A 13,136-nucleotide genomic window follows, 5' to 3' on the forward strand; every position below is an offset into this window, starting at 1 on the left:
CCTCCTGAAACTGTTTTACTCGTTGCCTCGCCTCCAAACTCTCTCTACCCTGCGGGGCCGTGGCGCAGCCCACGACCTCAAGAGTCCTGTGTTCAGCCAGACCGGTTACCGACCGTCTCCCCGCAATTCACTTAACTTTTTAGACACTCTGACTTGCCAAACCTGAAAACTGAAACCCACACCTCCAGCTTTTGTGGCCAAGATCACAGGCGAGAAAGTACTTCGGAAACTGTCAGGGGCTGTAACGAATAACCTCTGCAAAAGGGCATCTGCGCGTAAGCCTCCCCAGTCTCCCTGGCCCAGGAATCGCTCGGGTCTCCCCCCGAGCCGCGCGGGCGGGGTGGGCAGGGAGGTCAGCCCGCGGGGCTCGCGTCTGGGCGTTTCTGCAGCGGCCGGGGAGGAGTTCCGCCCTCGCCCGCGTCCCGCCCCGCCGCCGCCTCGCGCCAGCACTTGCGCTCCGGGAGTCTCTCCGGCCCGGCCCCCGGCGGCGCTTCCCGGGTCCGCAGCAGGCACCGCGCGGCGGGCGGGCCGCCACCATGCAGGTCCCGCACAAGGAGCACCTCTACAAGCTGCTGGTGATCGGCGACCTGGGCGTGGGCAAGACCAGCATCATCAAGCGCTACGTGCACCAGAACTTCTCCTCGCACTACCGGGCCACCATCGGCGTGGACTTCGCGCTCAAGGTGCTCCACTGGGACCCGGAGACCGTGGTGCGCCTGCAGCTCTGGGACATCGCCGGTGAGCCCCGGGGCCGGGAACTGGGGCGGGGGCACCTCGCAGACCATCTCCCGGGCCAGGGCAGCGGCTCGCGGCCCCGCGGAGACCCGGGTCTACCTCCCCGGCGCTGCGCCGCGAGAGACTTTTCGGGGTGGACTGCAAACTTGCGTTTCAGAAGAAACAAAAAAAGTTTCTTTCTAGCGCGCGGCAACTTCACGTGCGTTCCCTGGCGCTTTGCGGCGGCTGCTTTCTCTCCCTCCCACAGCGTCCCCTGGGATCTCTGGGCTCAGCGCGGGCCTCCCCGGGACCCAGAGGGAGACCCTCCGGAATTGCACTCGGTTCTGGGTCCCCAGCTCACTTTCCGGGCACCGGCAGTCCTGCGGGTGATGCCGCCCGAAGCGTCCCGCCCTTCCCAGCCCGGTGCCGGGACCCCCGAGGGGAAGCCCCTAGACCGGCTCACAGCGGGAACCTGGAGAGTTCCGGACTAGAGGCGTTTCCCAATTCCTGTTCCTAACTGCTCCCTTTATTCCAACTTTCGACACCCCCTTTTCTACCATTCAGTCAAGAAAGCTGGAGGTTCTCTGCTTTGAGAAAGCCAAGGACCTTTCTGTGTCTGCATTGCGGGTGAATCTCTCACTGTTTCTGCTTGTCCGTCTGTCTCTCTCGTCTATGAAAAGGAGATGGAGTATATATATTCCTGTTAGGGTCACTTTTGTCTAAGGGTCTATTCTTTGCGACCCCATGGACTCCAGCCCGCCAGGCTCTTCTGTCCATGGAATTCTCCAGGCAAGAATATAGGGGCGGGTAACCATTCCCTTCTCCAGGGGATCTTCCCAACACAGGGATGGAAGGCAGGTCTCTTGTATTGCGGGCGGATTTCTTACCGTGTGAGGCACCAGGGCAGCCCCTTTCTATGACATTCGCCACAGAGTTCTTGATCTGTTCCTAAAGTTTTCACTGAGAGGTCTGGGAAACGAGGAGCCTCTTACAATGTTTGAAATCAGAATTTGATTCCCAGGGTTTGTACCAGGAGTTGGGGCGTTAGTCTAAGGTGGAGGTGCAAAGAGTCCCTGGACCCAGACTGTGGCGTGTCCAACCCCTCACTGCGGATCCGGCTTGCTGCTCACCAACTTGCTCCCCACAAGCCCCTTCAGCTCAGCCACTTCCCCGTTAAGTTGGCAAGCAGTCAGACCATGACAACTTGGGGACCCTCCTGCTCAGAAATTTTCAGGCCCCAGGGATTCCTTGTGAACCCCTTCAAACAATCAAAGCACTTCACCTCGGTCTATTTCATAGTCTGTGGCACTAGGAACCTTTACAAGTGCTGGACCCAAACCAGCCACTTCTCTTTCAGAAAATAGGTTCATTTTAGCAGGTGCTTTTGACTGGAAGCTTTATCATGGCTTGAAGCGACAACACATGTGGGAAGTTTTGTGAAGGGCATTTCTCATTCTGGGGATTCCAGTGCCTCTTTAATCAGGAGCTGTCAGGCCTGATGATAAAAGTCTTCGCAGGTGAACAGCTTCATGCCTTCAGTGTCCTTGTTAACTGCTCTGGTAGCTCAGGGATTAACAGAGACCAGAAGATGCCATTGGCCGCCATCTGATTGGGCTCTATACCTAGAAAATCATCTGAGTCTGGGCACTTTGCTCTGCTGCGTTCAGTGTCCAGGAGCTCTGGTGTTGCATTGACATCTCTAGGACCCAGGTTTAGAATTAGCTTACTCTTTGAACAGGGGTGTAGCTGTAATTTAATTTTTAATGTGAAAAGCAAATAAGGATATGACCTCAGACGTGTTACATAATGTCTGTGAGTCTCAGTGTCCTGAGTATGCTAGGGTATAGAGATGAAGAGCCTAAATTCCAGTCCAAATGCTTCCATCTGAATCCTTGTTTCACCCCGTATGTCTTGAGCAATTTTAAGTAAGTTTCCTAACTTCCTAGTCTCCGTTCCTTATCTGTAAATAGAATGCTGTCTCCCAACAAAGGAGAAAACGAGATGAAAACCAACAAATGCTGACTGAACCCATTAGTACTTACTCCCTAGGAGAACTGCAGGAATTGTTGCTATAGTAGCTACTTTTTGTTTTTTGAATACATGTAAATGCTAGGCAAGAAGGACATGATATAAATGTACTAATTAGATCTTATTAAATGATAATTCCTGATAAACGAATATAACCTGTTCTAAAACACCCAGCACCATTTCCCAGCTTTATCCATATTACAACATGCTGTCTTGAGCAATTCCATTCCCAAGCTTAGAAATACCTCCTTCAGTTCTGAAGTTGCCATGGAGGTTATAGTCACAGAAGTCTGTGTATATAAGAAATGCAAGGAGCCTCGGAAAGTCAGTTCTGTAGATATGGTGGTGTGCACCATCTCTGTAGGGAAGTTTATTTTTCCCAGAGCTTTGATGTTTAATGCTAACCTGTCATTGTCAGCCTCCAGCCCAAAGAGCCCTGTGGGCTGGGTTTGAAGTTCTTGGTGGTGGTGGTTTAGTCACTCAGTCGTGTCCGAATCTTTGCAATGCCACGGACCACAGCCCAGCAGGCTCATCTGTCCATGGGACCAGGCAAGAATACTGGAGTAGGTAGCCATTTCCTTCTGCATGGGATTTTCCTGACCCAATGATCAAACTGGGGCCCCGTACATTGCAGGCAGACTCTTTAACCAACTGAGCTACCCAGGAAGCCGGCTTTGAAGTTGAGCAGCAGGCAAAGCTGGTTGGGGGGGAGCTGGGCCCTTGTGGGGGAGGATGATTGGAGTGTAGAATGGACATGTTTCAAGCTCCATAGCTAGTCCTGTGAAGAGTGAGTGCGTATGGAACCCAGCCGCAGCGGCCCAGTCAGACCCCATCAGCTAAGTGTATCTTAGAGCGTCTTTAGATCTGCCTGTCGGTCCAACCGTGGGGAATGCTGTCTCCTTGCTGCTCACTTCTGGCGTGTGTCTTATAGGCACGGGTAGTGATACTCACTTTGAGCTTGCTACAGGTGTTGATGAGATAGAGGAAACATGCCCTGTCCTGACAGGATATCAGAGGAATCTGCTATCAAAGGAATCTTTTGCTCAATTAGACTTTTAATATCCATTTGGTTCAGGGCCAAGTCGGGTCCTATTTGTTCAACTAATTCCCGTGATCTTTGTCTTGTGGTCACTTAGACTGGCCAGTCTGCTTCTGAAAAAGACTGCAGAAAGTACCTTTTAGGAATTTGCGAAGTAGACCTTGAAATCACTGAGATGAATCCCACAAACCCCATAGAGGACTCTGAATCCCAGTGATTCCACCATAGAAGAGCATCTGAGTTAGCTCTGGGTTTGGAAACTCTTGATAGAGTCAGGGAAATTAAGTAATTTTGCCCAAGGCCACCTAGCTAATAAGTGGAAGAGCTGAATTTGACTCAGATCTGTTTGATTTAGAATCAAGCCACGCTCTTTATAACCATAGTCCTGTGAGGGCCTGGTGCACAGTTGACCCACTGGGGTTATACCCAATTCCTCTTTAAGGGCATGGCTTATTTAGTAGATAGATTATCCTTGCCTTCTTTCCTGTATTGCTAATATGTTTTTGGATGGTACCACAGTGCAGAGAATGGAAAGAAATGGAACAGAAATCTATTTCTGGGCTTCCCTTATGGCTCAGTGGTAAAGAATCAGCCTGCAATCCTCCCGAGACATGGATTCGATCCCTGATCTGAGAAGATCCCACATGTGGTGGAGCTCAAGCCTGTGTGCTGGATGACTGAGCCTGTGCTCTGGAGCCCGGAGCCACAGCTGCTGAGGCCTCGTGCCCCAGATACTGAAGCCCACGCTCCCTGGAGCCCAGGCTCTGCAACAAGAGAAGACGCCATAGTGAGAAGCCCTCGCTCATGAAAGCTAGAGGGAAGCCCAAGCGGGAACAAAGACCACAGTCATAAATAAATAAATAAGTACAAATTAATAAAAACACACACACACTCAGAGTCAGAATTTCCACCCAGTTACAAAAGCACTAGTTTCAAAAAATGAAAGAAAATCTATTTCTGAAAATTTGATTCTTAGTTACAGGGTGTTCTCATTTTATAATCAAAAAAAAGAAAACATTCACCCTTGAGACTCTCCTTTGCTACTCCTCTCCAAAACCTGATGCTTTGACTATTCCATTAAGTAACTTGCACAAGTCTCAAAGCTAGTAAGCAAAGTGGGAATAAGCTGCTCGGTACTGAGTGGGCACAGAGAGACCGTGTTAGAGCAGATAGAGGCTGCAAGAGGCACCATCGTGTGAACATGTGGTATCACAGGAAAAGCAAACAATTGCCAGTGGAAAGACGAGCAGCTGAGATCCAGCAAAGCTTCACGATTTGCCCAATGTCAAGAATTACACCTTTAGAATATCCATAATTTACAGTCCATAATTAATGATATATTTGTTAGAACACATCTGAGGTATTGTATTGATCACTTTGATGACTCCATTAGCACTTTCAACGAGAACAACACAATTTTGTCTACAAGTCTTGCTGTGCTTTGGGAACCAGGTACTGGACTTAGGACAGTGATAGTAATAGTAGCTAACATCTTTTAGACACTTATTCTTACAATTATCTGTGCATCCATCATTTTTAATTTCCCAGTAAAATATCTGGTTAAGTGGTAGTGCTGGAACTTAAAACTTGGTCATTGAATCTAGCACCTAGGTTCCTAATAGTTTTGCTCTACTTCCTGCAATTCAGAAATATAATACTTCAGATGTAGTCTAGTAAATATAAATTATAGATATTCTAAAACTGTAATACTTGACATTGGGCAAATCATGAAACCTTGCTGGATCTCAGTCCCCATGTTTAAAATGACAACTGTTTTCCTGTGATGTCTCCTGCATGCAGCGTCTCTTGTTCTTTCAGCTCTGATATGGTCTCACTGTGCCCAGCTGCTTCCCTGGTAGCTCAGCTGGTAAAGAATCTGCCTGCAATGCAGGAGACCCTGGTTCAATTCCTGAGTCAGGAAGATCCCCCGGAGCAGGCATAGGTTACCTACTCCAGTATTCATGGGCTTTCTTGGTGGCTCAGATGGTGAAGAATCCACCTGCAAAGTGTGAGACCTGGGTTTGATCCCTGGGTTGGGAAGATTTCTTGGAGGAGGGCATGGCAACCCACTCCAGTATTAACATGCCCAGTTAGTATGTAACAGCTTATTCCAACTTTACTTACTAGCTTTGTGACTTGTGCAAGTTACTTAATTTCTGTGCCTTGGTTTCCTGTCTAAAACTTGGGGACAACGGCAAACCTTGCATCTTAGAATTAAAAGAATGAGATGGGTTAATTCGTATAAAGCTGTGCCTGAATGTTAGCTATTACTCTCGTTTTTTTAACTGTTATTGCAAACTTCTTTCACATACATTTTCCTGCTTGTTCTCAGCAGGAGGGTATAGACAGAGCAGGTGGTATCAAACCTATTTTATATTAGATCAAGAGTCAGACACCCAAGATCACAAGAGCTCTCATGTAGCAGAGGAGAGCAGGAACAGCAGGTCTGTTTAACTCCATCTTTGATGCATATATTTGAGAAAAATGACCAGATCTGTGGGTCATCGGAAAACTCTATTCCAGATTTAACAAATACAGTAGAAAATAAAGTTGGCAGGTGATGTAGAGAATCCTTCTCTCCCATGTGAAAGTTTCAAGGCAAGACTCTCCTAAGTAATACATTCCCCTAAATAGTTAAAATCCAACACGTAGGAAAAATATTTCCCCGCAGGGCATATCTGTCCACCTAAGCCATGTGACGGAGCCCTGGAGGACACAAATTGTCCGACAGGCAGAGGAGCAGTGGGAGGTAGCCCCGGTCTAGAGGCCAGAGCCCAGAGCCCCGGTAGCCCTGAGAGTCATCTGGGTCACCGTGCCCTCTCATTTCAGTGTCTGCAAAGTGCTTCCACATTGTAAAATTCAACTGAGGGAAGGGTTTGGGACTTGACATCTCTTCAACAGAGACTTCAACTGAGACTTCCCTGGTGGCTCAGACGGTAAAGCGTCTGCCAGCAATGCGGGAAATCCCGGTTCAATCCCTGGGTTGGGAAGATCTGGGTTCAATTCCTGGGTTGGGAAGATCTCCTGGAGAAGGAAATGGCAACCCACTCCAGTATTCTTGCCTGGAGAATCCCATGGACAGAGGAGCCTGGTGGGCTACAGTCTATGGGGTCACAAAGAGTTAGACGCGACTGAGTGACTTCACTTTCTCTTCAATATCTTTTTTTTTTAAATTATTTATTGGCTGCTGTGCAGGCTCTTCACTAGCTGTGGTGAGCAGAGGCTACGCTCTGCTTGCGGGGCATGGGCCACCGTGGTGGCCTCTCTTGGGGGGCCAGGTTCCAGGGCAGAGGGCTTTAGTGGTTGTGGCCCCGGGGCCTGGAGCTCAGCCTCGATAGCTGTGGCCCCCGGGCCTAGTGGTCCTGCGGCATGTGGGATCTTCCCGGATCAGGGATTGAACCCATGGCTCCTACATTGGCAAGTGGATTCTTTACTACTGAGCCACCAGGGAAGCCCTTGTATATCTCTTTCTAAAAGACAAATTCTCCAGGAAGTTTTAGAAGAAGTGTCTTAAATATTAATGCGATGGATCTGAAAATGTAGAGAGTGCTAAATTTGGCAACCACCGTGTCAGGCAAAAAAATAAAAATGCATGGCAAGTCTGGGCCATGTTCTAGTGGGCAATTATTGTCTTGTTTCTAGCCTGGCTAATTACAGAGTTTCTAAATACCATGTGGGTTCACGTGGTATGTGCTTACAAGTAAATAATATGTACATTGAACAGAACAGTGAACTTTCGACATGAGGTGAGGGCTGGGTGGGGAACACACCTCAGGGCTTCTTACAAGGAGGTCGTCAGACTCTCTGGGCATCACAGACACATGGGCGTTAGGCCTGTGGGACACGTTCTCTAATCTAGGCTTTAGAGGACTGGTTCTGACAGTGGGCACAGAGCAGCCTGACTGAGGAGAGCTAAAATGCTTGAGAGGAGGGAATGTGGGGAGCAGCTCCTATGTGTGTGTTTGATTTCTTCTGCGAACGTGTCTACTAAATGCCTGGTGCTTCCCTGGTGGCACAGACAGTGAAGAATCTGCCTGCAATGCAGGAGATCCGAGTTCCATCCCTGGGTCAGGAAGACCCCCTGGAGGAGGGCATGGCAAGCCACTCCAGTATTCTTGCCTGGAGAATCCCATGGACAGAGGAGCCTGGCGGGCTCTAGCACATGGGGTCAAAAAGAGTCAGAATAATACACACACACATGCACACACACACACGTGTGTGTGTTAGGCACTGTGCTGGGTGGGGAAACAAGAATAAAGACTTGAACAAGACCTTAACAAGTTCATGGTTTAGTGGGCACAATAGCGTGAGAGCAAATACACTGTAATGGTGGGTAAATTGTGTTGGTAAACATGACTCCATTCTCTGGTGATACAGAAGGGGTCCTGTCCTCGCCACTTCCTTCCTTGCTCTGAGATTAAGCCTGATCAGACTAAACAAAGCCTCTGGCGAGGGTGATTTCCTGAGCTCTTTCCAAGCACCAGTGACTCCCTGGGAGGGACTTCAAGGCCACACACCTTGAGACAAAAGTTCATCCTCTGGCCCTTTTTAATTCTGTCTCCTGAGGAACTCATGCATTCCTGTGGCTTTAAACTCTGTGCTGATGACTCCCAAACTGTGCTTATAACCTTGCCTTCTCATGAGCTTCAGACCTACAGTTTCATCTTCCTACTGGACATTGCCTTTATGATATCTCATATATATTGCAAGATCAATATGTCATAGCCAAGTTGCATAAAAAGGCAAGATGGCTTGTTTTCTCTAGTAATAAAGTAATATATGCTCAGTGTAGCAAATATGGAAAGTATAAAAGAAAAAACAATACAACAGCAAAGAATATAGATGTCACCCCTCTTAATGAAAGTAGTAAATGATGTCTTTGTAAATCTTAGCCAGATATATCTCTCCACGTACTGATCTTCTTAGTGTACTGAACTATACTGCTTTTCACTCAGTCACTAAGACCTGAGGCCCCTGCCATCTTTTCTCCTTCTCTTCTGAGCTTTACATGCTCTCCCTCTCCAGGTCAGATGGTGATTATGCCTCTCCGGGGCCAGCGCTGTTACTGCCTGTCCTGCTATTATAACCGCCTGGCTAGTTCTAGCCTCCCCTTCCTCCGGCTCTTGTGTGGACTAAGGTCAAGTTTATCTTCCCAGAATATCGCTTTGTGGGTCTTCATTGCCTGCAGATTATAAACATCATGGTGAAAGGAACTAAAGTCCTTGGGATGAGATGATTGGAAAGATGATGACTAGAAAGAGGACAGATTCTAAATTTAGAGCTGTTGAGGGAGAAGTTAATGGGGTCAGAAGTGAGTGGAGTCCTTGAGGCCTGACCTGATCAAAAGGAAACCCGGGATCTGTCTCACTGTGGACTTGTCAGAACACAATTACCCTCTGTGAGGGTCAAAATGATACTTAAGTATTTTGTTTTATTTTAATGTGTTTACTTTAAAAGTCATTTTACAATATGAGAATTTGAGAAGTATAAGATCCTGCCTGGGAAAATTTGTTCATTCATTTGATAAGCACAGGGTTTTTAGGAGGGAATGAAATAGGCATTGGTATGGAATCTGATATTCCACAGGGGACATAAAGTTATTTAAATATAATCATGGAGATGGTTACTGACTGTTCTGATAAGTCTCTGAAGGAGAAATGTCAGGTGCTAAAGAAAGTCAAATCATGGCCCCTGCCATTGCCATGGTTGGAGGAGAGGGCTGTGGGTAGGAGGGAGGTGGTGAGAGGCAACAGCAGACAAATTATGAAAGGGTGCATTTGCTCTGCCAGTGGTTAAGAGTGATCATTCTGTACATTTATCAATTTATCAGAGTAAATCTTTGCAGTTTAAACAGAACCATGATTCTGGCAAATAGGTAATTTCATTTCCAGTTTTATAGGTGAGGAGCCTGGGCCAAGGGTAGGTAGAACATGTGCCTGGTATGCTGTAGGTGCTCAGTAAAAGTGGGTTTGGTGTTAAATGGCCAGTGGGGTTGATACTACAGTCATTGCTCAACTGAAAAATTTTGAGGAGAGTTGTCTTGTGGTATGTTTAGACTTGGTTGCTCCCTCTTCTTGAGAATTAACTTTGGAAAACCCTGCAAAGCTTTCAACCCATTGATAATCTTTTTAACATTGCATTCTCTTTGATTCTGGGATGGACCTTCCCAGATGGATATGGTGGCCCTACTGCTCCTTGGGTGGAAATAGGTTTATTCTGTGAAGGGAAGATCCTCATCTTCTAGGTGGGGATACTAGAGTAGTCTCCATCAACTTGACAAGGTCAAGTCTGAGACTCTAGCCTGGAAGTCCAAATTATTGAATTCCACTAACTTTTTCCAGTTGTTTGAGAGCTTGCTTGAGCAGTTATATGATCTTAAATTACTCTCTGAAAATACCTCAGGGTTTAAACTTCACCATTCCCCGCTCCCTTTAGTTCTCTATTCTCAGGTATTAATCCTGTCCTATCTTTTCTGTCTTAGAAAATAGCTCTCTCTTACCCCTCCTTTCAGTAGCCATGTCTTCCTCACAACTCGTCTGAACCACTGCAGCGTTGCACTAAAGCTCATGCCTTCCTCCAGCTTTCCCACCCATCAGCTTGCAGTCCACGAGGTGAAGCTTCTTAACCCGGTTTCTGGCTCCAGTGAGGGGTTCTCCAGTGTGGCATCCTTCAGTGGGTCCTCATCACTTTCCGAACGAGAGACTAAGCATTTTCGCATGAAGTTCAAGGCCTTTCTTGATCTGGTCACTGTTACCCATCCTAGTCCCATCTCCTGTCCCTGTGATTCTTGACCATTCTGGATATCTTACTGTGGCTTCAGCTCAACCACCGTTCCCCTTATACTGTGGCCCGTACAGTCATCTCTGGCTAACTACACTTTCCCCTTTCTTTTCTTAAAGAGCTCCTATAGGCCTCTTGTCATTCACCCGTCTCACTTCCTTCAGGAAGTCTCTTTTGAGTCCAGGTGACTGAGGAAAATACTGTTTATCTGCTCCCATAATATCCCATGCTTACCCCAGATTAGAAGTCCTCTAACACTGCATTGAGATGCTTTTTCTTCCCAATTGTAACCCTAGAGCTTGGTTCTAGTCTGTGTTTAGTGAGTTTTATTCAATAAAAAGTTTCAGTCACTATTTCATCATTGCTGTAAACATTTCTTCAATAAACAAAAGAAACTTTTTGTTTACAAACAAAAGTTTTTCATGCTTCAAAGACTTTAATTTTCTGAACACTAACAGAAAAATGCTTGCCTTCTAGAATTGATAAGTACAGCAATCATTTTTCTTAAGGTGGCATTCCACTTTATTTTTCACCATAAAAACTAGGGAGAGACCTTAAAGAGCTTTCCTAAGAACTGTGCTTCTTCATTCAACAAAACCTTCCTGACTCAAAGTGAAACGTCATTCATTTGGAGGTCAAATGACAAAGCTGTATTTTCCCTTTATGATTTTTGGATAGATTAATTGAAGTAATAAAGGTAATTTTCACAGAGTTAAAACCTGTGGGTCATCAAAACAAGTCCTGCATTTTACAGTTGAGGAAGCTGTGCTCTGAAAGGGGGTTCCTATTGATTTCTCAGGCTCAGAGAGCTAGCCAGAGGTAGAACTGGAACAAGAATGATGGCTTCTCTGGTTTGTTAGGGATGAGATGTGAGGAATTAAAAAATTCTTTTTAAACACCGGATGTTTTGGCATTGTCTTAGTCCTGGGGCACATGAATAAATGAATTTAGTAGGTGCTCAGCTTTGAGAGTTCACAATAAAGCGATAAAGAAGAGAAGATGGTGGTATGGCGTTGAGATAAACCAAACGCACCCACAGTTTGGATTCGAAAGACATGCCTGATTTAATTTCCCCAGTGCTCCATTATAGGCTCAATATGTTTATGGACTCCTTCCTCTTCCTTATCACACTCCGTATTTATTGCCTCCGTACCTCTCCTCCTGTTCTTCTTACTAATTCATGTGCCCTTCCCTTTATCTCCACATACCCAAACCCTATCTGATATTTAACACCCGCCTGAAAGGGACCTGTGCAAACACTTCCCTAATTCTCCTTCCAGTGGTCACTCGTCCTTCCTTGAATCAACACAGCTCCACTCCCTCCTGTCTTGTCTCTTTTTAGCAACTTATTAGAGTTCTATTGTACCTCTCCAGATATCCATTCTGGTTTTCAGAAGAGCTTGCTGCAATGATTTGTCTCATGACTTAATGAAATCACTGTGGAGTTAGCCAAGATGTGGAGAAAGAGAAAGTACCGTGGAGGAGAATAAAGCAGAAGCAGGTTTTGGATGCCAAGGCAAGCGAGTTCAGGAAGAGGATAGTCAATCATTTCAAATGTCTGGGAGAAATCGGGATTATTACTTTTTGCTCTGAACTATTATGTTTTGTAGTCTTGTGTTATCCTGATTCATTATTTAATCTTTCTTCCTCATCAGCCTTGTGTAAATGTGCTCTCTCAGGAAGGACAATGGACAACTTAGCTTCTTGTATACTACCTCCGCCTATTGGAGATCAAGAAATTATCTATTGTGTGAGGGATTCAAACACATTTCAACCTAATTTATAGGGTGAAGTTTGACAACAAATGATTTAAATTACTTGTTGACAGGACTGTTTTCCCCTTGTAATATAAGGTATTATTAATACCACCATTTATTGGGTGTCAGGCATGGTGCTGTGCATTTTTTATGCATTATTTTATTTACTGCTCACAAGGAACTGATCTTATAGGTTCTGTCACTAACCTAATCATAGAGATCTAGGCTTACAAGGGCTAAAAAACAGAAAAGCACACAAAAGTCTTCAAAAGGTACGTAGAAGGTAAGAGGTAGTGCTGGGATATGAACTGAGATTTTCCTGGTTATGAAGTAGCAGCTATTTTCTAACTGCTCTGCTCTACAATTTCCTGTGGGGTAACATGACAGTGTGATAGTTTTCACATATCAAGGATTAAGTTGCATTTTGAAAATGCATAGTATTTATTTTAAAGGAATATTTATTATTATTTTTGACCTTTCTACTTTGGATAGAGCTAAGAATTGAATGAGCTGAACTCTTTGCATACATCATTGCTTAGATCATGGGGTCGGTTTGACTTAATAAGAAATATCTAAATATGCTATATTTAGACAGGAAAACCACAGTGCTTAAGGGACATAGACTCTAGTTTGAAAATTAAAGATAAGAGTAACTATGATGCTTGATGGTATTGGAACAAAAATTAAGTCTTGATGGTGGTAGAAGGGTGTGTGTGTGTGTCTGTGCATTTTGAACTTAATAAAAGAATCCTCTAGACTAGACTTAAGAAGCTACAACAGAGTTTCTCAAACTCCTCAGCTCATAGAACCTTTAGTAT

General features: G+C 45.7%; 1 protein-coding gene across 1 annotated transcript in view; it reads left to right on the forward strand.

Annotated features, from left to right (window-relative positions):
* The first annotated feature begins 220 nt into the window (after positions 1 to 220).
* RAB38 (RAB38, member RAS oncogene family) overlaps positions 221 to 13,136 on the forward strand; it is a 61,261-nt gene continuing 48,345 nt past the window's right edge. Inside the window, exon 1 of the mRNA XM_043452317.1 lies at positions 221 to 738. Within this exon, the coding sequence (XP_043308252.1) occupies positions 537 to 738 (202 nt within the window). The 5' untranslated portion in view covers positions 221 to 536. The remainder of the gene's footprint in view (positions 739 to 13,136) is intronic.

The sequence above is a fragment of the Cervus canadensis genome, chromosome 29, assembly GCF_019320065.1.
Source record: "Cervus canadensis isolate Bull #8, Minnesota chromosome 29, ASM1932006v1, whole genome shotgun sequence".
Classification (NCBI taxonomy): Eukaryota; Metazoa; Chordata; class Mammalia; order Artiodactyla; family Cervidae; genus Cervus; species Cervus canadensis.